This window comes from Nerophis lumbriciformis, linkage group LG10, assembly GCF_033978685.3.
Source record: "Nerophis lumbriciformis linkage group LG10, RoL_Nlum_v2.1, whole genome shotgun sequence".
NCBI lineage: Eukaryota > Metazoa > Chordata > Actinopteri > Syngnathiformes > Syngnathidae > Nerophis > Nerophis lumbriciformis.
In genome coordinates, this window is record NC_084557.2 from 11,124,190 (window position 1) to 11,148,932 (window position 24,743).

The window sequence follows — 24,743 nt, forward strand, 5'->3', positions numbered from 1 at the left end:
GTGTCTCATTCAGTAAGAAAATGTAAAATTCCATTCCGTTTTTTAAGGCGGTCTGTCATAACGGTTTTAGCTTTCAATCAGACATTATTGTGAGGTTTTGTGTTAGTGTTCCTAAAAATCAGACACATTTTTTTCACTAAATTTGGCCCCTACGAGTCAAAATAATTGCCCAGGCCTGCCCTAGGTTATGGGTTTATGTTATATGATACCTGTTTGGTTTTGCCAATGGTAAAACCATACAAATAGCAAGTTAAGTAGTAGTCGAGAGGACCATTTGGGACAGACGCGGAAGGAGATTTTTACAACAAAGTTCTAAAGCTTAGTGATGTATCAGATATATCAGATTGTAGGTGGGGTTTTTTTTACCCTTCGCGTTCATATTTCACCGTGTTTGTTGCATTTTTGTTGGGTTTCGCTTGACTATAAAATATGTCCATGGAGAGGGGGTGTGACATTCATATGTTGTCAATATTCAGTGTTTTATCCTTCATAGTTAATATTGTAAATACCACATTCTTTATTTTCATGTACATTCTGGGTGTCTCATTCAGTGAAAATTTTTTAAATTCCATTACCTTTTTTAAGGCGGTCTGTCATAACGTTTTTAGCATTCAATCAGACATTATTGTGAGGTTTTGTATTAGTGTTCCTAAAAATCAGACACATTTTGTTCGCTAAATTTGGCCCCTATGAGTCAAAATAATTGCCCAGGCCTGCCCTAGGTTATGGGTTTATGTTATATGATACCTGTTTGGTTTTGCCAATGGGAAACGATACAAATAGCAAGTTAAGTAGTAGTCGAGAGGACCATTTGGGACAGACGCGGAAGGCGATTTTTACAACAAAGTTCTAAAGCTTAGTGATATATCAGATATATCAGATTGTAGGTGGGGTTTGTTTACCCTTCGCGTTCATATTTCACCGTGTTTGTTGCATTTTTGTTGGGTTTCGCTTGACTGTAAAATATGTCCATGGAGAGGGGGTGTGACGTTCATATGTTGTCAATATTCAGTGTTTTATCCTTCATAGTTAATATTGTAAATCCCACATTCTTTATTTCCATGTACATTCTGGGTGTCTCATTCAGTGAAAAAATTTAAAATTCCATTACCTTTTTTAAGGCGGTCTGTCATAACGTTTTTAGCATTCAATCAGACATTATTGTGAGGTTTTGTGTTAGTGTTCCTAAAAATCAGACACATTTTTTTCGCTAAATTTGGCCCCTACGAGTCAAAATAATTACCCAGGCCTGCTGTAGCCCATACGGACCGCAGCTGAGAAACAGATTTTCTTGGCGGCCCTTGTATGGGGCGCTCATGGCCCAACAATGGGGCCCTGGCCCTATGGTTAAAAAGCACTAGGCCAGGTATTTCCATATTGTGTAAGAAGCTGCACAATCAAACCATGTGGATTTAATTTGTTCTCTTTCCATCCCAATAATGGTATTGAGACGTTAAGGAATATTACCAGCCACAAAGGATAAACAGAGAGGGGAGTTTCCTGGTGGTCCAGAACTGATGTGTTGTTATTGCTTCTTCTGATTGCAGAAGACCAAGTGCTGGTGTCATCAGACTACGACAGTACCCACGAAGCCAACCACAGTGACAGCAGTGATGTAGCACATACCGAGGACGACGCGGAGGAAGGAAAACACTCCTCCCAGAATGTCATCCTCCACCCGCTAATACCTCCTGAGGTACAAAGGGCCAGAAAGACCACCTCAGGAACCATGAGTAGACAACATAGTCTTGAACCAAATCTCCCATTTCACCACTTGTACAGGACAAACCTATTCTGGCTCCAGAGCCGCTATTAATGGAAGATTTAGAGCCCATGATGAGTCAGCTAAACAATTGGAACTTTCCCATCTTCTGCTTGATGGAGAAGACTAGCGGCAAATATGGACGGATCCTCAGTCAGGTGAGCATGTCCGGGGGGGAGGTCAAAGGTCAGCCGCCGCTTAATGTTTCCAGTCGATGATGTCAGGCTTTTTCTATTCAGGCTCGATTTTTTATTTTTTTTTAAAAGCCTTGTCAAGGTCTGAAAGGTTTTTTTTGTATTCTGGATAATGTGTTCTAAACCAGTGGGGGGAAAAAAGCAATTTCACCTAAATCAAGGGTGTCCAAAGTGTGGCTCGAAGCATGTGTTTGAACGGCCTGCCTACAAAAATAAAAACAGATAAAAAGTGGAATAAAAGAGCAAACAGGTGTCAAAATAGCCACCCTTTGCTCTGATTACTGCTTTGCACACTCTTGGCATTCTCTCCATGAGCTTCAAGAGGTTAGTCACCTGAAACGGTTTTCACTTCACAGGTGCCCTTGAAGTACTTTTTTTTTTTTTACTGTAATAAACGGTGGTGTCGTTTTGGCATTTACAGTAATACACCGGAAAATATGCAGTTGTTGATTTGCAGTAATAAAAAGAAAACAACAACAACAAACTGGAAGCTCAGGTGCCAAAATGTTACTGTAAAATTGCATTTTTTTTTATTTACAGTAAAAAAACAAATGTAAATTTTACAGTAAAATTCTGGCAACTGAGCTGCCTTTTTTTTACCATAAAAACAGCAGTACTGTTTTTCTATTTACAGTAATATACACTACATTTTGAGGTGAACTTATTGCAACTTGCCATCTTTTTTTAACATTTTAGTTTAAAAAAATATATACTAATAAAATGCATTAAAAAATTATGTAATAATAGTGTTCACTGTTAAAAGCGGCCCCTTGGGCCAAACATAACTGTGATGTGGCCCTCAGTGAAAACCACTTTGACACCTCTGCTATAAGCTAATTATAGTTGTCACTTTTTATCTGCAAGAGTAGCAACAAAGTGATTTTTTTTTTTATTACAGTAAAAAAACAAATGTAAATTTTACAGTAAAATTCTGGCACCTGAGCTGCCTTTTTTTTTACCATAAAAACAGCCGTACTGTTTTTCCATTTTCAGTAATATACACTACATTTTGAGGTGAAATTATTGCAACATACCATATTTTTTTTAACATTTTAGTTTAAAAAAAACAACCTAATAAAATGCATTCAAAAATTGTGTAATGATAGTATTCACTGTTAGAAGCGGCCCCTTGGGGCCAAACATAACTCAAACATAACTGCGACGTAGCCCTCAGTGAAAACCACTTTGACACCTCTGCTATAAGCTAATTATAGTTGTCACTTTTTATCTGCAAGAGTAGCAACAAAGTGCAATTTTTTTTATTTACAGTAAAAAAAAACTAATGTAAATTTTACATTAAAATTCTGGCAATTGAGCTGCCTTTTGTACCATAAAAACAGCAGTACTGTTTTTCCATTTACAGTAATATACACTACATTTCGAGGTGAAATGATTGCAACATACCATATTTTTTTTACATTTATTTTAATTTTTTTAAATGTACTAATAAAATGCATTCAAAAATTGTGTTATATTAGTATTCACTGTTAGAAGCAGCTCTCTGGGGCCAAACATAACTGCGATATGGCCCTCAGTGAAAACGACTTTGACACCTCTGCTATAAGCTAATTATAGTTGTCACTTTTTATCTGCAAGAGTAGCAACAAAGTGCAATTTTTTTTATTTACAGTAAAAAAAACTAATGTAAATTTTACAGTAAAATTCTGGCAACTGAGCTGCTTTTTTTTACCATAAAAACAGCAGTACTGTTTTTCCATTTACAGTAATATACACTACATTTCGAGGTGAAATGATTGCAACATACCATATTTTTTTTACATTTATTTTAATTTTTTTAAATGTACTAATAAAATGCATTCAAAAATTGTGTTATATTAGTATTCACTGTTAGAAGCAGCTCTCTGGGGCCCAACATAACTGCGATGTGGCCCTCAGTGAAAACCACTTTGACACCTCTGCTATAAGCTAATTATAGTTGTCACTTTTTATCTGCAAGAGTAGCAACAAAGTGCAATTTTTTTTATTTACAGTAAAAAAACTAATGTTAATTTGACAGTAAAATTCTGGCAACTGAGCTGCCTTTTTAACCATAAAAATAGCAGGACTGTTTTTCCATTTACAGTAATATACACTACGTTTTGATGTGAAATTATTGCAACTTACCATATTTTTTTAACATTTTAGTTTAAAAAAATATACTAATAAAATGCATTTAAAAAATTGTGTAGTAATAGTATTCATTGTTAGAAGCGGCCCAACATAACTGCGATATGGCCCTCAGTGAAAACCACTTTGACACCTCTGCTATAAGCTAATTATAGTTGTTACTTTTTATCTGCAAGAGGAGCAACAAAGTGTGTTCATTTAGATGTCAAAATAGCCACCTTTGCTCTGATTACTGCTTTGCACACTCTTGGCATTCTCTCGATGAGCTTCGAGAAGTAGTCACCTGAAACGGTTTTCACTTCACAGGTGACCTTGAAGCTCATGGAGAGAATGCCAAGAGTGTGCAAAAAAGTAATCAAAGCAAAGGGTGGCTATTTTGAAGAAATTAGATTCTGGTTTCTTCAAAATAGCCACCCTTTTCTGATTACTTCTTTGCACACTCTTGGCATTCTCTCGACGAGCTTCAAGAGGTAGTCAACCTGAAACGGTTTTCACTTCCCAGGTGTGCTTGAAGCTCATGGAGAGAATGCCAAGAGTGTGCAAAGCAGTAAGCAGAGCAAAGGGTGGCTATTTTGAAGAAACTAGATCAACAGGGGTGACAAACTAATTTTAGCTCAGGGGCCGCATGGAGGAAAATCTGTGCAAAATCAAGACATTAAAACTAAAAAAATAAAGACAACTTCAGATTGGGGTTTTTTTGGCCTTTTTGGGCAAAAATTTAACAAAAACATTATGAAAATATTACAATAAAAATATAGAAAAAAATACCGGCAGCGGTAAAATTTAGATCCATGAAAGAAAGAAGAAAATGAATGAATGTTTAGAACTGAATACATTCACATATGCATAAAATGTGTTTTCTTTTGTATTACTTTTTTTAATGAATTAAGTAACGTTTATGAAAACCTTTCTCCATAACACAATATAGAATCTGAGGTATAACAGGATAATTTTTTTTCAAAACGGTTCCAATAAAGTTGGACCCCAAAAATCCACTGTGGGACCCCATTTTTATGACTTGATGGTTTTGAAAATTCCTAGCACCAACACTGATGGAGTATTGGTGCGTGCAAAATAGCAACAGGGGGCTGTGGCCTGCGGGCCGGTTCTAATACTAATCAAATATCACCCCGGGGGCCATAGATCATTCAGTCGCGGGCCAGATCTGGCCCACTGGCCTTGACTTTGACATCTATGAACTAGAATATAAAACATGTTTTCAGTTATTTCACCTTTTTTTTTGTTAGGTACATAACTCCACATGTGTTCATTCATAGTTGTGATGCCTTCAGTGACAATCTACAATGTAAATAGTCATGAAAATAAAGAAAAGGCATTGAATGTGAAGGTGTGTCCAAACTTCGTCCAAACAGATAACCTCCTGCTTCTCAAAAACAATACAAATAACCATAAAAGGTATTCATATCTGTTGAGATGTAGCTATAGTTTGTGCACACCTTTCTTTGCGGCTGGCATGGGGGCAGCTTCTTTAGCAACAGGTCTCTTCTTGGCTTTTCAAAACATCATCGTGGGGATGCTGGCCTTTCATGTGGCTAATAAGGTTTGATGTGTTAAAGCGAGAAAAAAAAATGTTTCTCTTCCCTCAGAATGTTTGCAGAACATTCAGTGCAAATAGCAAATAACTTTGTCTTCCTCAGAAACATAGAATAAGTCCCAAACGGTCAAAGTTGACAATGTTTGTTTACAATGAGTTTATGGACACAAGTTGGAGAAAATGAGCTGTGCTCCTACAGTCTAGGTAATCTTGCCTTTTTTTAAATTGGTTATTAGGGCTATTTTTTTTTAATGTTAACTGATTTATAGGTGTGATGTCATAATCCCTCATATCGACACAATAATTATCTGTCCGATATTTATCATGCACCTCCTAATAACAGCTGACATGCCGGTTTTATTGGCTTTTAAAATCAAAATTGATTTTTCAGTGTGCGGCCCTTCGTGGAAACATTTGGACACCCCTGCCCTCATTCATCATTTATTTTATTTTACACAAACAAGAGAGGGACAAGCGGTAGAAAATGAATGGACATGAATGGAAAGTACCTAATTATTCTACCTTTTGCGCTTTATACATTTGTGTTTGATGGTTTGGAGTAGTGACAGGTAAATGATGCCTCAGTGAGTATATGGCACATTCGCTACTTGTATTGACACTGCACTGTGTGTTTTATAACAGTTATCCGCCATCTACTGGATAAAATAAAATCATTACATTTAACCTGCAAATAAAGTTAATAGTTACCAATGTAATTTTTAACGGGGGTTTTAAATTAAGCATTTTAAAGCATACAAATGGCTAAATGAATGAAAAGTAATAATACTACAGCGGTATTGACCTCTAGATAATATATATTTATATGTATAATAAATATATATAATCAATATAATTAGGTTTGTTGACCCATGATCACATAAATATGTACTCTACCCCATGTTATATTGTCAAAATATGCATTAAACGTGCTTGAATTTGAAGTGGTGCATCCACCCTTTATGTCTAAAATGCACACAGACTACGCAAAAACGTCAATTATGTTTTATTTGCATTTTTTTTTTTGCCAATATTGTGACAAATTTTCTTTCTTCAGGTCTCTTACAGGCTTTTTGAGGATACTGGTTTGTTTAAGACCTTCAAGATCCCCATTAACGAATTCATGAACTACTTCCATGCCCTTGAGAATGGTTACAAAGACATACCATGTAAGCCTTTTACATTTGATCTGTCTATCTACATTTATCCATCTACTTACCCGTCCATCCTTTCATTCATCCATCTATCCAACTACTTACTTTACTCCCTCTCTATCTATCTATCTATCTATCTATCTATCTATCTATCTATCTAACTATCTATCTATCTATCCATGTATCTCTCTCTCTCTCTCTCTCTCTCTCTATATATATATATATATATATATATATATATATATCCATGTATCTCTCTCTCTCTCTCTCTCTCTATATATATATATATATATATAAATATATATATATATATATATATATATATATATATATATATATATATATATATATATATATATATATATATATATATATACGTATGTATGAATACATGTATATGTGTATATGTATATATTTTTATTTAATATGTGTATATATATATATATATATATATATATATATATATATATATACACACATATAAAAAAAATATATATACATATACACATATATATATATATATATATATATATATATATATATATATATATATATATATATATATATATATATATAAAAATTAGTCACTGGAGGGAAATGTTGCACATGTGAATGACTGAAGCCCCTTTGTGTTTGCAACCCAGCAGTGCACTCTGGTGGTGGATTTATGTCAGACCGACTCTGTTTTGTACCTCCACCCAGATCATAACAGGGTGCACGCCACAGATGTGCTCCATGCAGTCTGGTACCTCACAACACAGCCGGTTCCAGGTCTGCCCAGTCTCCTTACTGACCACAGCTCTGCTAGTGACTCAGGTGGGTCCAGCAGTCATTAAAGCAAAAGGTGCTTCTACAGTAGCTTTTATTTTAGCACATACTATATATATATATATGTGTGTGTACATATATATATGTGCCTGTGTAAATTTTGTGTATGTGTGTGTGTGTTTTTAACGATAGAGGGACGCCTACTGTATTTTTCATACAATAAGGTGCGCTTAAAATCATAACATTTTTCGCAAAAATCGACAGTGTGTCTTATAACCCGGTGCGCCCAATGTACGTGTTAATTTTCTTTGCGCTTATCGACTTCAAAACAATTTTAATTGGTACATGGTATAATGATATGTGTGACCGGTAGACTAAATGTTCCATTGAGAATATAGAACATGACAAACGGCGTTAAAAAATCTGTCACAATATTTTAGCTGTGAAGCTATGAAGCCGCACCGCTTGATGGATTGTCGGCGCATAACGGCTACCATAGTCAGACGTACTGTGCTTCAACATACGATATAATCTATGGTGTGTGTATAAGGACCCCAAAATGGCACCGATTAGGAGACATATTATCTGTCGTTTGGTTTTGCAATATTATGCAAAACCAACTTTTCTTACCTAAGGCTAACTGCTGATCTGTATTTGGGATCTGTATAGTCCAGAAAATGTGCGCGCATCCGCCATTATAGCCCGAGCTGTAGTCAATAAACCTTTCCTCGATCCTCTTGTTGTGGGGCATTCATCTTCCGCTGTTGCCATTGCTAATATTATGTGGCATACAGTTCTAACTTATATCTGTCGGTAGACTCGCTCTGGAAGCGCTAAAAACTACCGGCACAACAAAGATGACGGGGAGAAGATGCAGTCGAAGTGGAGGCACGTAATAAAACTGCCTACAAAACAGCGCATCCTGAGGAGACGGTCAGTAAGGGGCTTGAAGATGGTCTGTAAAACAAAGTCTATGCAACATTTTGACCGAAAAACCAGCATTACATGTTATGTAGACCACAATGAAGTGTTTGAAATGTAGAAAAAAATCATAACATTACGCTTTTATTGCGCCAAAAGCAAGATGGAGAGATGACCTGACACAACACACAGGCCTCACTTGGCAGAAACTGGCTCAAGAAAGCAACAATGGTTGTAGTCTAGGGAGGTGTTCCTCAAAGATTATGATGATGATGAATGTGCCTTATAATCCGGTGCGCCTTTTTTATGAATATAGACCTGAATAGACCCACTCATTGGCAGGGTGCCTTATAATCCGGTGTGCCCTATGGTCCGATAAATACAGCAAGCCTCAGGAGATGTTTAGGTGAATAATGACAGGTTTTATGATAACGACACAACTTTAGATATCATTATTACCAAGTTTTAAGAAAAAAAAACGACATTTAAAGTACGACATTTAAAAATATATATTTATGGCATTTTGAAATTAAAATTGCATCTGTGTCCAAATATTGGGGCCTGTGATTACTGTATTTTCTGGACCATAGGGCGCACCGGATTATAAGGCGCACTGCCGATGAGCGGGTCTAGTCAGGTCTATTTTCATACAAAAAGCGCACCGGATTATAAGGCGCATTAAAGGGGTCATATTATGATTTATTACTAAATGTAAAAACACTTCCTTGTGGTCTACATAACATGTAATGGTGGTTCTTTGGTCAAAATGTTGCATAGATGATGTTTTACAGATCATCTTCAAGTCGCTTTCTGACACTCGCTTCAGGATGCGCCGTTTTGTGGGCGGTCTTATTTACGTGGCTCACTTTCGACAGCGTCTTCTCCCCGTCATCTTTGTTGTAGCGGTGTAGCGTGCAAGGACGGGGGTGGAAGAAGTGTCAAAAGATGGAGCTAACTGTTTTACTGACATTAAGACTTTCTTCTCATCCGTGGTTCACTAGTGCAACAACAACGCCGGAAATGTGTCCCGTGAAAAATCGTTCGACCGGAATTCTCTAATAACTAAAGTTCCTTGGGTGAATAATGTAAACTCACTACACCGGTATGTTTTAGTGCTCTCATGGCGAGATATACTGTAAGTTAGAACTTTACGCTACTTTATATTAGAAATGGCAACAGCGGAGGATGAATGTCCTATAACAAGGAAATAGAGAAAAGAAGAAGCTTATCGACACGGACTACAATGGCAGACTTGCGCACATTTTCAGGACTTATGCAGATCTCAAATACACATCAGCAGGTACCAGAATGTAATAAAAGTTGCTTTTGCATAATATTGCAAAACAAAACGGCAGATAATATGTCTGCTAATGGGTGCCATTTTGCGGTCCTTATACACACACCATAGTAATACTTGTATGTCTGACTACGGTAGCCGTAATGGGCCGACAATCCATCAAGCGGTGCGGCTTCAAAGCCGTACTAAAACATTTTGACAGATTTTTGAGCGCGGTGTGTAATGTTCTTTATTTTCAATGGAACATTTACAGTTTTGGTGTTGTTTACTGGCGTCATATTGCAGTCTACGTATTTCTTATGTGTGACTGCCATCTACTGGTCACACTTATCATTACACCATGTACCAAATAAATTTGCGTTGAGGTTGGTAAGCACAACCAGAACTAGTCCGTACATTAGGCGCACCGGGTTATAAGGCGCACTGTCGATTTTGGAGAAAATGAAAGGATTTTAAGTGCGCCTTATAGTACGGAAAATACGGTAATGGTGTTTAATCCAAATTCTAAATTTTGTGTCCAAATATTGGGGCCTCTGATTAATTGTGTTTAATTCAAATTCAAAAGAATTTATTTTCAATCATTTTTTTTAATTTCTTTATTATTATTATCGTGTGACAGCTTGAATTTATATGTAAATGTCTTATCTTGTTCAAGCTGAGGGCACTTCCTTGCACACAGCGAAACTATTTGAAGTGCTGAACAGCATGAAATTGCAGCCAGATTAGAATTTGCTCACAACCATATTTTCATACCCCGGTTTGTGTGCCTTACGAGGGCCGTGGCTTTGATCCACACGCAAGTAGATCTGGGAGCGCTTCTCTGTGCGTACGTGCACCTTAAAGCACAATATGTGTGGCACCCTGTCCCTCACCCTACTTTCTTTGTCTGCAGACTCTGACAGTGGAATAACTCACAGTCATATGGGCTTCCTGGTATCAAAGACGTACAGCGTGTTAGAGGACGGCTATGGCTGCCTGTCCGGCCTCATACCAGCCCTGGAGCTCATGGCGCTCTACGTGGCGGCCGCCATGCACGACTACGACCATCCTGGGAGGACCAACGCCTTCCTTGTGGCTACCAGCGCCCCACAGGTAGAGTTGTATTTCAAGTCAACATACCTTGGCAGGGACAAAATTGTGATTGTAAATATGGGAGGGACACAAGTATAGGGGGCGTGGCTTGAAGGCATTCGATTTATGACGTGGAGTGATGGGAAACAAATTGTTCAATCACGTACAAAACCCAAAACCGGTAAAGTTGGCACGTTGTGTAAATGGTAAATAAAAACAGAATACAATGATTTGCAAATCCTTTCCAACTTACATTCAATTGAATAGACTGCAAAGACAAGATATTTAACGTTCGAACTCGAAAACGTTGTTATTTTTTGCAAATATTCGCTCATTTGGAATTTGAAGCCTGCAACATGATTCAAAAAAGCTGGCACAAGTGGCAAAAAAGACTGAGAAAGTTGAGGAATGCTCATTGATTGATTGATTGAGACTTTTATTAGTAGGTTGCACAGTAAAGTACATATTCCGTACAATTGACCACTAAATGGTAACACCCGAATACGTTTTTCAACTTGTTTAAGTCGGGATCCACTTAAATTGATTCATGATACGGATATATACTATCATATATACTATCATCATAATACAGTCATCACACAAGATAATCATCAGGGTGTATACATTGAATTATTTACATTATTTACAATTCGGGGTGTGGAGGGGGTGTGGTTAGGTTTAGTTGTTATCATCAGTCATCAACAATTGAGAACAGAGAAATGGATATTGAAACAGTGTAGGTCTGACTTGGTAGGCTAAGAAAACACTTAATTTGGAACATCCCACGGGTGAACAGGCTAATTGGGAACAGGTGGGTGCCATGATTGGGTATAAAAGCAGCTTCCATGAAATGCTCAGTCATTCACAAACAAGGATGGGGCGAGGGTCGCCACTTTGTGAACAAATGCGTGAGAAAATTGTTTAAGAACAACATTTCTCAACCAGCTATTGCAAGGAATTTAGGGGATGGGATAGAATTCCACCTGAAAAGCTTCAAAAACTGGTCTCCTCAGTTCCCAAACGTTTACTGAGTGTTGTTAAAAGGAAAGGCCATGTAACACAGTGGTAAAAATGCCCCTGTGCAATGTGTTGCTGCCATTAAATTCTAAGTTAATTATTATTTGCAAATAAATATTAAGTTTCCCAGTTCGAACATTAAATATATTGTCTTTGCCGACTATTCAATTAAATATAAGTTGAAAAGGATTTGTACTATTATTTTTATTAACGAATTACACAAAAAATGCCATATTTTTTTGTGTAGGATTCTGTAATGTTTGTCTGATCTTGAATGGGATTGTGCTAAAAATCCAGGGAGGGGGCCCCGACTGAGGCCAGGGGGAGGAAAACTCATAGCCATAGCACTCACAGACAATTTACATAGAATCAACAAAACTTGCAACAGAGGGGCAGGAGTGGGAGCTACGGGGGCCGGCTGCAGCTGTTTAAGCGCTACTCAGCCGTCTATCGCCCCTAAGGGGAATCAAGCAAAAAAAAACCTGCTGCTTAAGAAGCTATTCAAAAGTCAGCCACATTGAAAGGGCCGGTGGTTTTGCCGATTAAAAAGTGTGATCAGCCCTTTACTATTGTTCAAAATATCAGCCTTTGTTATGACTAATCGACAGGAACAGTTTGTCAAATCCACCTTTTTTAAATGTTTTCTTAGCTCCAGGTTTCCACAAACCACAGTTTAATCTAGATTTTTTATTTTTTATTAAATAAATAAGTTATCAGTCTTAAGAAAAATTAAGTTATCGGTATCGGCTTGAAAAAATAAAATGCATCCTACAAAAAATACAATATACATAAAGAATTCTATAAGCCACTGATGTCAAAGTCAAGGCCCGGGAGCCACATGTGGCCCGCCACTTCATTTTATTTGGCCCTCGAAAGCCTGGCAATAATATGTATCAATAAAGTACTGTAACTTTTCTTACTAAATGTATTCTTTCTTTCTATTTAGGGAGAAGAAAAAAAAATTACTCCATGTAATCGTAAATTATGTTAACTTAAATATTGTCTAATTATGCAAAAATATATTATGAAACAAACAAACCATTTTTTACATAAAAATAAATACTACTAATAATGATTTCAAAGCAAGTTATCCATCAAATTGTGCAATGTAAAAGTAGCAATAGATTTCATGGTAAAATTGTGAAATTTACTCTGGATTTTTCAGCATTTTTCTCTAAATGAAAAAAACATTACTTTTTTTTACTGCAATAAACTGTGGTGCCGTTTTGGCATTTACAGTTATACACCGAAAAATCTACAAAAAAACAACAAACTGGCAGCTCAGGTGCCAAAATTTTTACTGTAAAATCTTTTTTTTTAAATTTATGGTAAAAAAACAAATGTACATTTTACAGTAAAATTCTGACAACCGATCAAAGTGCAATTTTTTTTATTTACAGTAAAAAAAAAATTTAATTTTACAGTAAAATTCTGGCAACTGAGCTGCCTTTTTTTTACCATAAAAATAGCAATACTGTTTTTCCATTTACAGTAATATACACTACATTTTGAGGTGAAATTATTGCAACTTACCATATTTTTTTTACATTTTCTTTTTTCTTTTAAATCTACTAATAAAATGCATTAAAAAATTGTGTAATAATAGTTTTCACTGTTAGAAGCGGCCCTCTGGGGCCAAACATAACTGCGATGGGGCCGTCAGTGAAAACCACTTTGACACCTCTGCTATAAGCTAATTATAGTTGTCACTTTTTATCTGCAAGAGTAGCAACAAAGTGCAATTTTTTTTATTTACAGTAAAAAAACAAATGTAAATTGTACAGTAAAATTCTGGCAACTGAGCTGCCTTTTTTAACCATAAAAACAGCAGTACTGTTTTTCTATTTACAGTGATATACACTACATTTTGAGGTGAAATTATTGCAATTTACCATAATTTTTTTACATTTTAGTTTGTTTTGTTTTTTAATCTAATAATAAAATGCATTAAAAATGTGTGTAATAATAGTATTCACTGTTAGACGCGGCCCTCTGGGGCCCAACATAACTGCGATGTGGCCCTCAGTGAAAACCACTTTGACACCTCTGCTGTAAGCTAATTATAGTTGTCACTTTTTATCTGCAAGAGTAGCAACAAAGTGCAATTTTTTTTATTTACAGTAAAAAAAAATATTTAATTTGACAGTAAAATTCTGGCAACTGAGCTGCCTTTTTTTTTAACCATAAAAATAGCAGTACTGTTTTTCCATATACAATAATATACACTACATTTTGAGGTGAAATTATTGCAACTTAACATATTTTTTTTATATTTTAGTTTTAAAAAAATATACTAATAAAATGCATAAAAAAATTGTGTAATAATAGTATTCACTGTTAGAAACGGCCCTCTGGGGCCAAACATAACTGCGATGTGGCCCTCAGTGAAAACCACTTTGACACCTCTGCTATAAGCTAATTATAGTTGTCACTTTTTATCTGCAAGAATAGCAACAAAGTGCTTTTTTTTTTTATTTACAGTAAAAAAACAAATGTAAATTTTACAGTAAAATTCTGGCAACTGAGCTGCCTTTTTTTTTTTTACCATAAAAACAGCAGTACTGTTTTTCTATTTACAGTAATATAAACTACATTTTGAGGTGAAATTATTGCAATTTACCATAATTTTTTTACATTTTAGTGTTTTTTGTTTTTTAATCTAATAATAAAATGCATTAAAAAATTGTGTAATAGCAGCACGGTGGGAGAGGGGTTAGTGCATCTGCCTCACAATACGAAGGTTCTGAGTAGTCCTGGGTTCAATCCCGGGCTCGGGATCTTTCTGTGTGGAGTTTGCATGTTCTCCCCGTGACTGCGTGGGTTCCCTCCGGGTACTCCGGCTTCCTCCCACTTCCAAAGACATGCACCTGGGGATAGGTTGATTGGTAACACTAAATTGGCCCTCGTGTGTGAATGTGAGTGTGAATGTTGTCTGTCTATCTGTGTTGGCCCTGCGATGAGGTGGCGACTTGTCCAGGGTGTACACCGCCTTCCGCCCGATTGTAGCTGAGATAGGCTCCAGCGCCCCCCGCGACCCCGAAGGGAATAAGCGGTAGAAATGAATGGATGGATAGTATTCACTGTTAGAAGCGGCCCTCTGGGGCCAAACATAACTGCGATGTGGCCCTCAGTGAAAAACCACTTTGACACCTCTGCTATAAGCTAATTATAGTTGTTACTTTTTATCTGCAAGAGTAGCAACAAAGTGCATTTTTTTTATTTACAGTAAAAAAAAAAATTAATTTTACAGTAAAATTCTGGCAACTGAGCTGCCTTTTTTTAACCATACAAATAGCAGTACTGTTTTTCCATTTACAGTAATATACACTACATTTTGAGGTGAAATTATTGCAACTTACCATATTTTTTTTACATTTTATTATTTTTTAAATCTACTAATAAAATGCATTAAAAAATTGTGTAATAATAGTATTCACTGTTAGAAGCGGCCCTCTGGGGCCCAACATAACTGCGATGTGGCCCTCAGTGAAAACCACTTTGACACCTCTGCTATAAGCTAATTATAGTTGTCACCTTTTATCTGCAAGAGTAGCAACAAAGTGCAATTTTCTTTTTATTTACAGTAAAAAAAAAAAAAAGTAAATTTTACAGTAAAATTCTGGCAACTGAGCTGCCTTTTTTTTAACCATAAAAATAGCAGTACTCTTTTTCCATTTACAGTGATATACACTACATTTTGAGGTGAAATTATTGCAACTTAGCATATTTTTTTTACATTTTAGTTTAAAAAAACAAAAAACTAATAAAATGCATTAACAAATTGTGTAATAATAGTATTCACTGTTAGAAGCGGCCCTCTGGGGCCCAACATAACTGTGATGTGGCCCTCAGTGAAAACCACTTTGACACCTCTGCTATAAACTGATTATAGTTGTTACTTTTTATCTGCAAGAGTAGCAACAAAGTGCAATTTTTTTTATTTACAGTAAAAAAAAAAAGTAAATTTTACAGTAAAATTCTGGCAACTGAGCTGCCTTTTTTTAACCATAAAAACAGCACTACTGTTTTCCCATTTACAGTAATATACACTACATTTTGAGGTGAAATTATTGCAACTTACCATATTTTTTGTACTTTTTTTAAATTTTTTGAAATCTACTAATAAAATGCATTAAACAATTGTGTAATAATAGTATTCACTGTTAGAAGCGGCCCTCTGGGGCCCAACATAACTGCGATGTGGCCCTCAGTGAAAACCACTTTGACACCTCTGCTATAAGCTAATTATAGTTGTCACTTTTTATCTGCAAGAGTAGCAACAAAGTGCAATTTTTTTTATTTCCAGTAAAAAAACTAATGTAAATTTTACAGTAAGATTCTGGCAACTGAGCTGCCTTTTTTCTACCATAAAAACAGCAGTACTGTTTTTCCATTTACAGTAATATACACTACATTTTGAGGTGAAATTATTGCAATTTACCATAATTTTTTTACATTTTAGTTATGTTTTTTAATCTAATAATAAAATGCATTAAAAAATTGTGTAATAATAGTATTCACTGTTAGAAGCGGCCCTCTGGGGCCAAACATAACTGCAATGTGTCCCTCATTGAAAACCACTTTGACATCTCTGCTATAAGCTAATTATAGTTGTCACTTTTTATCTGCAAGAGTAGCAACAAAGTGCAATTTTTTTTATTTACAGTACAAAAAATAATTTAATTTTACAGTAAAATTCTGGCAACTGAACTGCCTTTTTTTTTTTAACCATAAAAATAGCAGTACTGTTTTTCCATATACAGTAATATACACTACATTTTGAGGTGAAATTATTCAAATTTACCATATTTTTTTTACATTTTAGTTTAAAAAAATATATACTAATAAAATGCATTAAAAGATTGTGTAATAATAGTATTCACTGTTAGAAGCGGCCCTCTGGGGCCCAACATAACTGCGATGTGGCCCTCAGTGAAAACCACTTTGACACCTCTGCTATAAGCTAATTATAGTTGTCACTTTTTATCTGCAAGAGTAGCAACAAAGTGCTTTTTTTTTTATTTACAGTAAAAAAAAAAATTATTTTACAGTAACATTCTGGCAACTGAGCTGCCTTTTTTTTGTTTACCATAAAAACAGCAGTACTGGTTTTTTTTTTTCATTTACAGTAACACACACTACATTTTGAGGTGAAATTATTCCAATTTACCATATTTTTTTTACATTTTAGTTTTAAAATAATATACTAATAAAATGCATTAAAAAATTGTGTAATAATAGTATTCACTGTTAGAAGCGGCCCTCTGGGGCCCAACATAACTGCGATGTGGCCTTCAGTGAAAACCACTTTGACACCTCTGTTATAAGCTAATTATATTTGTCACTTTTTATCTGCAAGAGTAGCAACAAAGTGTGTTCGTTCAGACGTCTCACCGAGTGTAAATGTGCTTGTGTGTGCAGGCGGTGCTCTACAACGACCGTTCAGTTCTAGAAAACCACCACGCTGCCTCCGCCTGGAATCTCTTCCTGTCCCGGCCGGAGTTCAACTTCCTCGCCAACTTGGACCACGTGGAGTTCAAGCGTTTCCGTTTCCTGGTCATCGAGGCCATCCTGGCCACCGATTTGAAGAAGCACTTTGATTTTCTTGCAGAGTTCAATGCTAAGGTAGTTGTTTTCGGACACATTGTTTGCGTATCCTAACATGCATTTAGGAGATTTTTGTTGTTAATTTTGGAGGTGGGAGATGATCCATCTACAGGTATTGATTGGTCCAATGAGAATGACAGGTTGCTGGTCTGCCAGATGTGCATCAAGCTGGCTGACATAAACGGGCCCCTAAAGTGTAAAGACCTGCATTTACAATGGACAGAGGGCATTGTCAATGAGTTCTATGAACAGGTGAGAGGTTTGTCCTTGATAATTCTTGATAAGCACAGAATGCTGGATATTTCTACTGCTAATACCTTTTCACCGATGATGGCTATTCTACCTACAGGGCGATGAAGAGTCCAGTTTGGGTCTTCCCGTCAGCCCCTTCATGGACCGAGCCGCACCACAGTTGGCCAAACTCCAGGAGTCATTCATCACACACATTGTGGGACCTCTGTGCAACTCTTACGACTCTGCTTGCCTCATGCCGGGACGATGGGTGGAACCCACGACGGATGCAGAGGAGCCTGAAAGCACAGAGAATGAGGAAGAGGAGGAGGAGGAGGAGGAAGACACATCCACCAGCTCAGAGTCATCACGTATGTCATTGTATTCTGACTACATATAAATTGTTTAATGATCTTTGTCTACATTCGTCCTGTTCCCAATATGTTGGATGCAACGTGGTATGCTAGTTTTGAGGTATTGTTTGGAAAACTACTTTTAAAAAGTACCGTATTTTCCGGACCATAGGGCGCACCGGATTATGGTAAATGGGCTATACTTGTATAGCGCTTTTCTACCTTCAAGGCACTGACGGAGGCAAATATCTACATATATCCATATTTAAGAGTTACTTCTTTTTTCATAGTCTTATTAGAAAACAGCTAGTGTTTCTCCATTTGTTTTCTTTCTGGTTGTCCGCAAGTCTACTGTGAGTTACCTTGACTAGATACTCCTTTCCTTATCTGTTCCTGAGTCCAGCTGAGGAAGACAATGGGCATGTGTTCGGGCTGAAGGGAGGGACAACGAGGATGGGAGCGAGAAACACATATAGAAGAGAAGGTTTCCGTATTTTAGATTAGACCAGGGGTCGGCAACCCAAAATGTTGAAAGAGCCATATTGGACCAAAAATACAAAAACACATTTGTCTGGAGCCGCAAAAAATTAAAAGCCATATTACATACAGATAGGGTGTCATGAGATATACATAGAATTAAGAGGACTTAAAGGAAACTAAATGACCTCAAATGTAGCTACAAATGAGGCATAATGATGCAATATGTACATATCGCTAGCCTAAATAGCATGTTAGCATCGATTAGCTCACAGTCATGCAGTGACCAAATATGTCTGATTAGCACTACACACATGTCAATAACATCGACAAAACTCACCTTTGTGCATTCATGCACAAAGTTAAAAGTTTGGTGGACAAAATGAGACAGAAAAAGGATAAAACACGTCCTAGGAAGTCGGAGAAAGTTATATATGTAAACAAACTAAGGTGAGTTCAAGGACCGCCAAAATTATTAGGACAAAACAGCGCTCGCCAAATACTCGAATCAGTGAAGCATGTTTAATATAAACAGTGTGATTTATAACAATTAGGGAGGTTTGTGTCATGTTTGTCCTCCTACAGAAAACATCCTAAAACAAAAAATATTTTTTTCCCCCCTCATCTTTTTCCATTTTTCATACATTTTTTAAAAAGCTCCAGAGAGCCACTAGGGCGGCGCCAAAGAGCCGCATGCGGCTTTAGAGCCGCGGGTTGCCGACCCCCGGATTAGACCAATTTAGCCGCGCAATTGAAGGTGTTGTCCTAGGCTGGTCTCTTCAAAGCTTAGAAAATAAATTACAAAATACCTATTCTGTTCTGGTGATAATTTAAACTCAGTTTATGTGTCATCAAAAGAATTTGGGATTGACCAGTAATTTAAATTCCCTTGGAGGAACATCTGGTCCAAACGCAACAGTACTCATAGCACTTTGACACTATTTCCACATTCACCCATGGGGCGGCATAGCTCGGTTGGTAGAGTGGTCGTGCCAGCAACTTGAGGGTTCCAGGTTCGATTCCCGCTTACGCCATCCTAGTCACTGCCGTTGTGTCCTTGGGCAAGACACTTTACCCACCTGCTTCCAGTGCCACCCACACAGGTTTAAATGTAACTTAGATATTGGGTTTCACTATGTAAAGCGCTTTGAGTCACGAGAGAAAGGCGCTATATACAAACCCCGTTTCCATATGAGTTGGGAAATTGTGTTAGATGTAAATATAAACAGAATACAATGATTTGCGAATCATTTTCAACCCATATTCAGTTGAATATGCTACAAAGACAACATATTTGATGTTCAAACTGATAAACGTTTTTTTTTTTGCAAATAATCATTAATTTTAGAATTTGATGCCAGCAACACGTGACAAAGAAGTTTGAAAGGTGGCAATAAATACTGATAAAGTTGAGGAATGCTCATCAAACACTTATTTGGAACATCCTACAGGTGAACAGGCAAATTGGAAACAGGTGGGTGCCATGATTGGGTATAAAAGTAGATTCCATGAAATGCTCAGTCATTCACAAACAAGGATGGGGCGAGGGTCACCACTTTGTCAACAAATGCGTGAGCAAATTGTTGAACAGTTTAAGAAAAACATTTCTCAACCAGCTATTGCAAGGAATTTAGGGATTTCACCATCTACGGTCCGTAATATCATCAAAGGGTTCAGAGAATCTGGAGAAATCACTGCACGTAAGCAGCTAAGCCCGTGACCTTCGATCCCTCAGGCTGTACTGCATCAACAAGCGACATCAGTGTCTAAAGGATATCACCACATGGGCTCAGGAACACTTCAGAAACCCACTGTCAGTAACTACAGGTGGTCGCTACATCTGTAAGTGCAAGTTAAAACTCTCCTATGCAAGGCGAAAACCGTTTATCAACAACACCCAGAAACGCCGTCGGCTTCGCTGGGCCTGAGCTCATCTAAGATGGACTGATACAAAGTGGAAAAGTGTTCTGTGGTCTGACGAGTCCACATTTCAAATTGTTTTTGAAAACTGTGGACGTCGTGTCCTCCGGACCAAAGAGGAAAAGAACCATCCGGATTGTTATAGGCGCAAAGTTGAAAAGCCAGCATCTGTGATGGTATGGGGGTGTATTAGTGCCCAAGACATGGGTAACTTACACATCTGTGAAGGCGCCATTAATGCTGAAAGGTACATACAGGTTTTGGAGCAACATATGTTGCCATCCAAGCAACGTTACCATGGACGCCCCTGCTTATTTCAGCAAGACAATGCCAAGCCACGTGTTACATCAACGTGGCTTCATAGTAAAAGAGTGCGGGTACTAGACTGGCCTGCCTGTAGTCCAGACCTGTCTCCCGTTGAAAATGTGTGGCGCATTATGAAGCCTAAAATACCACAACGGAGACCCCCGGACTGTTGAACAACTTAAGCTGTACATCAAGCAAGAATGGGAAAGAATTCCACCTGAAAAGCTTCAAAAATTGTTCTTCTCAGTTCCCAAACGTTTACTGAGTGTTGTTAAAAGGAAAGGCCATGTAACACAGTGGTGAACATGCCCTTTCCCAACTACTTTGGCACGTGTTGCAGCCATGAAATTCTAAGTTAATTATTATTTGCAAAAAAAAAAAATAATGTTTATGAGTTTGAACATGAAATATCTTGTCTTTGTAGTGCATTCAATTGAATATGGGTTGAAAATGATTTGCAAATCATTTTATTCCGTTTATATTTACATCTAACACAATTTCCCAACTCATATGGAAACGGGGTTTGTACTTGCCTGCAGTCCAGACATACACCAGAACATATCGGTTCCCAGGTAGCAGGAATTTGTAACGCCACTTTATGTTAGTAACAAGTGAGTTAACAACTTCTGTAGAGTAACCACACATTTAAACGTGTGCTATATTTGATTTGCTCTTTAGAGAAAGCAGCCCCCAAGAAAAGGAGGAAAGTATTCTGCCAGATCACCCATCATCTGCTGGAGAACCATGAGATGTGGAAGAAAGTGATCGCCGAGGAGGCACAGAAGCAGGGCCAAGGAACTGAGTCAGTCCACGTGAACAATGTAGCAGAGCCCATTTTGGCTATCCATGAGGAGGAAGAGGAGCCGGGCAGCAGAGAGGAGCTGGTGGAAGGGGAGGACCCCGAGGAGTCGGTCGAGGAGCCGGAGTGGCCCGTGTCCCCGCAGGATGTGGACGGAGAGTGAACGGGACACACCGTGTGAGTCAGGACTAGGACTTGTATTTCTCGTTTTCTTATACTATTTACTGACTTTTTTTTTTTTTTGCCAGCACATCACTTTAGACACAACACTGTAGATGAGGAAATGTGTGCCTACAAAGAATTTAAAAAAAAAAAAAACAACAAGAAAAAAAATAAAAACAGGGTGGGAAATTTTGTGCTATACACATTTTATCTAAATATTTGATTTCACCAAACATTTAAAGGAGCTTTCCATCTTGCAATATGAGATTATGCATGTCCTTTGGCGTACAGACTCTTTTGCTACTGTCCAGAGAAGAGGCAGACCTCCACCACAGTGTGGTGACGCGGGACTGAGGGAATTTGCTGCCAATTTATATATATAAATATTTTCCGAATGCAATTATCCATGGACATGTGAGTTACTTGTGCTTCGATTCCAGCGGGAGATTTTGGAGTAAAATGGACATTTATGGAATACCTAAAGAAAGGAGTAAATCCAACGAGGAACGTAGGTGTCATTCCCTTCATTTCTGCCAAAATGAATTACTACAAGACACAATCAAACATTTGTAAATGTTTTGTTGTGCATTTCTTGTTTTGTTACGTCTTGAGATGCCGAACCCTCATCAGACGTCCTCTGTGTCTTGTCTTGAAGTCAGTGTATGCTTGATTTTTCTCAGTTGAAAACAAGACTAAGGTTTAGGTTTGCCATCCTGCACTGTTACCAACACATAGTACCCATTCATCAAAGCCAGGCCTGAATATTCAAGTATTGCATTTGGAAGATATGAGGGAAAATATGGGGATAGCCAGGCTTTAATAAGCATATAAAGCAAACCTGGGCAAATTACGTCAAGCTTTTCAATCTGGCCCGCTGGACATTCCCAATTAATTTGTTTAGATCTTTAAGATGGAAAGTGTAGCTGCCATTATGATGTGCAGTGATGTTTTCTAAAGACCGTAAGTCTTGAACTTTACAAAGTATTTCAATGGTTGGAATCTGCGCTTTTACATGATATACTACAGGCCTGGGCAATTATTTTGACTCGGGAGGGGTGGGGCAAATTTAGAGAAAAAAAATTGCTGGAGGCCGGTATATCTATCTATATATCTATATATCTATCTATCTATGATAGATATACATATGTAAGCTGTGAAAATCTGCTGTACAGTATGTGTGCTTACTAGAGATGCGCGGATAGGCAATTATTTCATCCGCAACCGCATCACAAAAGTCGTCAACCATCCGCCATCCACCCGAACTAACATTTAATCAAAACCGCACCCGCCCGCCATCCGCCACCCGCCCGTTGTTATATATCTAATATAGACGATGCAAGGCATTAGTGATGTTACGGTAGCGAGGCATTGAGATGCCGGAGGTCGTCTTTTCAAGATGCAGAGGGATGTCAGGAAGCGACTTGCAGGTGAGAATAAATGATTTATTCTGATTGCAGAACAAAATGCTGCGCGGTGCACCACGGCACGGAAAACAAGAGGGTAGCAAAGATGCTAATATCAAAAATGTAAACTATGAGCGAAACTAGGAGCGTAACTTGTTGCGTAGGAGCAAACAAAACCAACAGACCGAATGAGGCCAGCGCGTAAACTAAATAGCCCTCTGATTAGTGCCCGGGCAACAGGTGCGCGTCCGGGACACTAACCAGAGGCAGGTGACTATAATCTGCCGTCATGGCAACAGAAACAAACTCAAGAGGTGCTGAAAACACAAGTGACTTGAAAACAAAAACAAAAATATGATCCGGGCAGCGGATCATAACAAGTGGGGTTATAAAGCTTTTGCCTGTTAAAGAAAGGAGACTGATCCAATGTAGCAGAGACATTCAATGCGTGCCACGCTGTCACGGCCCAGACGCACACCAGTGCGCAATCATCTGGGAGCCGCGCTGAGCGCACCTCCAAGCGCGCTCGCGCCACTCAAACTGCTGCAGGCAGCTGCGTTCTATCTTGTTTTAACATCCTGTGGCACTCTTCTGGGATCACGGCGGACGAAACTGCTCATGCTTAGGGTGTTTGTGGAGGTTCGGGGTTTTGCACAAATGTGATGCACCATGTTAGATGTCCCGGTTTTGTGACTGTTGTAGACATAAACAGCGTCGCAGCTCTTGCAAATCACGTAGCCAGCATTACTATCATCCTGATTTACAACCTCATAAAAACGAGTCCACGTTGAACTTTTCTGGCCTTTTTTCCCCCTGGTCTTTAGTATTCCCTTTTTTAGTTTGTCGTGTACCACGTTTGCTGCCGGCGTTGCCATCTCTTTTTTTTTTCTTCTTCTGTTGTGGCATGCTGCAGGTGCCTGCTCGTTTTTCGTATGTGGGTAACAACATTTAACTATGTATATATATTTCCGAATTGGTTTAACTGCCACCCGCCTGAATCTATTTAAAATCTAATTTTTTTAATTTCAACCGCCCGACCCAACCCGCGGATAAAATCTAATTTTTTTTTATTTCAACCGCCCGACCCGCGGATAATCCGCGGACTCCGCGGTTGTGTCCGCAAACCGCGCATCTCTAGTGCTTACCAATGCTACACCAATGTGGGGCGGTATAGCTCGGATGTGCCAGCAACTTGAGGGTTCCAGGTTCGATCCCAGCTTGCGCCATCCTAGTCACTGCCGTTGTGTCCTTGGGCAAGACACTTTACCCACCTGCTCCCAGTGCCACCCACACTGCTTTAAATGTAACTTAGATATTGGGTTTCACTATGTAAAGCGCTTTGAGTCACTAGAGAAAGGCGCTATATAAATATAATTTACTTCACTGCCTGGGCTCTATTTTTAGTAACACTAATACAATTCCTCACAATAATGTCTGATTGAATGCTAAAAACGTTATGACAGACCGCCTGAAAAAACAGAATGGAATTTTACATTTTTTTACTGAACGAGACCCCCAGAATGTACATGAAAATAAAGAAAGTGTGATTTACTATATTAACTATGAACGGTAAAACACTGAATATTGACAACATATGAATGTCACACCCCCTCTCGATCGAC

The 24,743-nt window shown here is 37.9% G+C and overlaps 1 protein-coding gene across 2 annotated transcripts in view; it reads left to right on the forward strand.

Annotated features, from left to right (window-relative positions):
- Positions 1–22,225, forward strand: part of LOC133612669 (cGMP-inhibited 3',5'-cyclic phosphodiesterase 3A-like) — a 459,749-nt gene extending 437,524 nt beyond the window's left edge. For both annotated transcript variants that reach the window (XM_061970296.1, XM_061970295.1), the window contains exons 6-14: positions 1,548–1,696; positions 1,783–1,920; positions 6,693–6,804; positions 7,492–7,605; positions 10,668–10,867; positions 17,285–17,488; positions 17,561–17,722; positions 17,820–18,072; positions 21,436–22,225. In XM_061970296.1, the coding sequence (XP_061826280.1) occupies positions 1,548–1,696; positions 1,783–1,920; positions 6,693–6,804; positions 7,492–7,605; positions 10,668–10,867; positions 17,285–17,488; positions 17,561–17,722; positions 17,820–18,072; positions 21,436–21,719 (1,616 nt within the window). In that variant the 3' untranslated portion in view covers positions 21,720–22,225. The remainder of the gene's footprint in view (positions 1–1,547; positions 1,697–1,782; positions 1,921–6,692; positions 6,805–7,491; positions 7,606–10,667; positions 10,868–17,284; positions 17,489–17,560; positions 17,723–17,819; positions 18,073–21,435) is intronic.
- Positions 22,226–24,743: the final 2,518 nt, after the last annotated feature.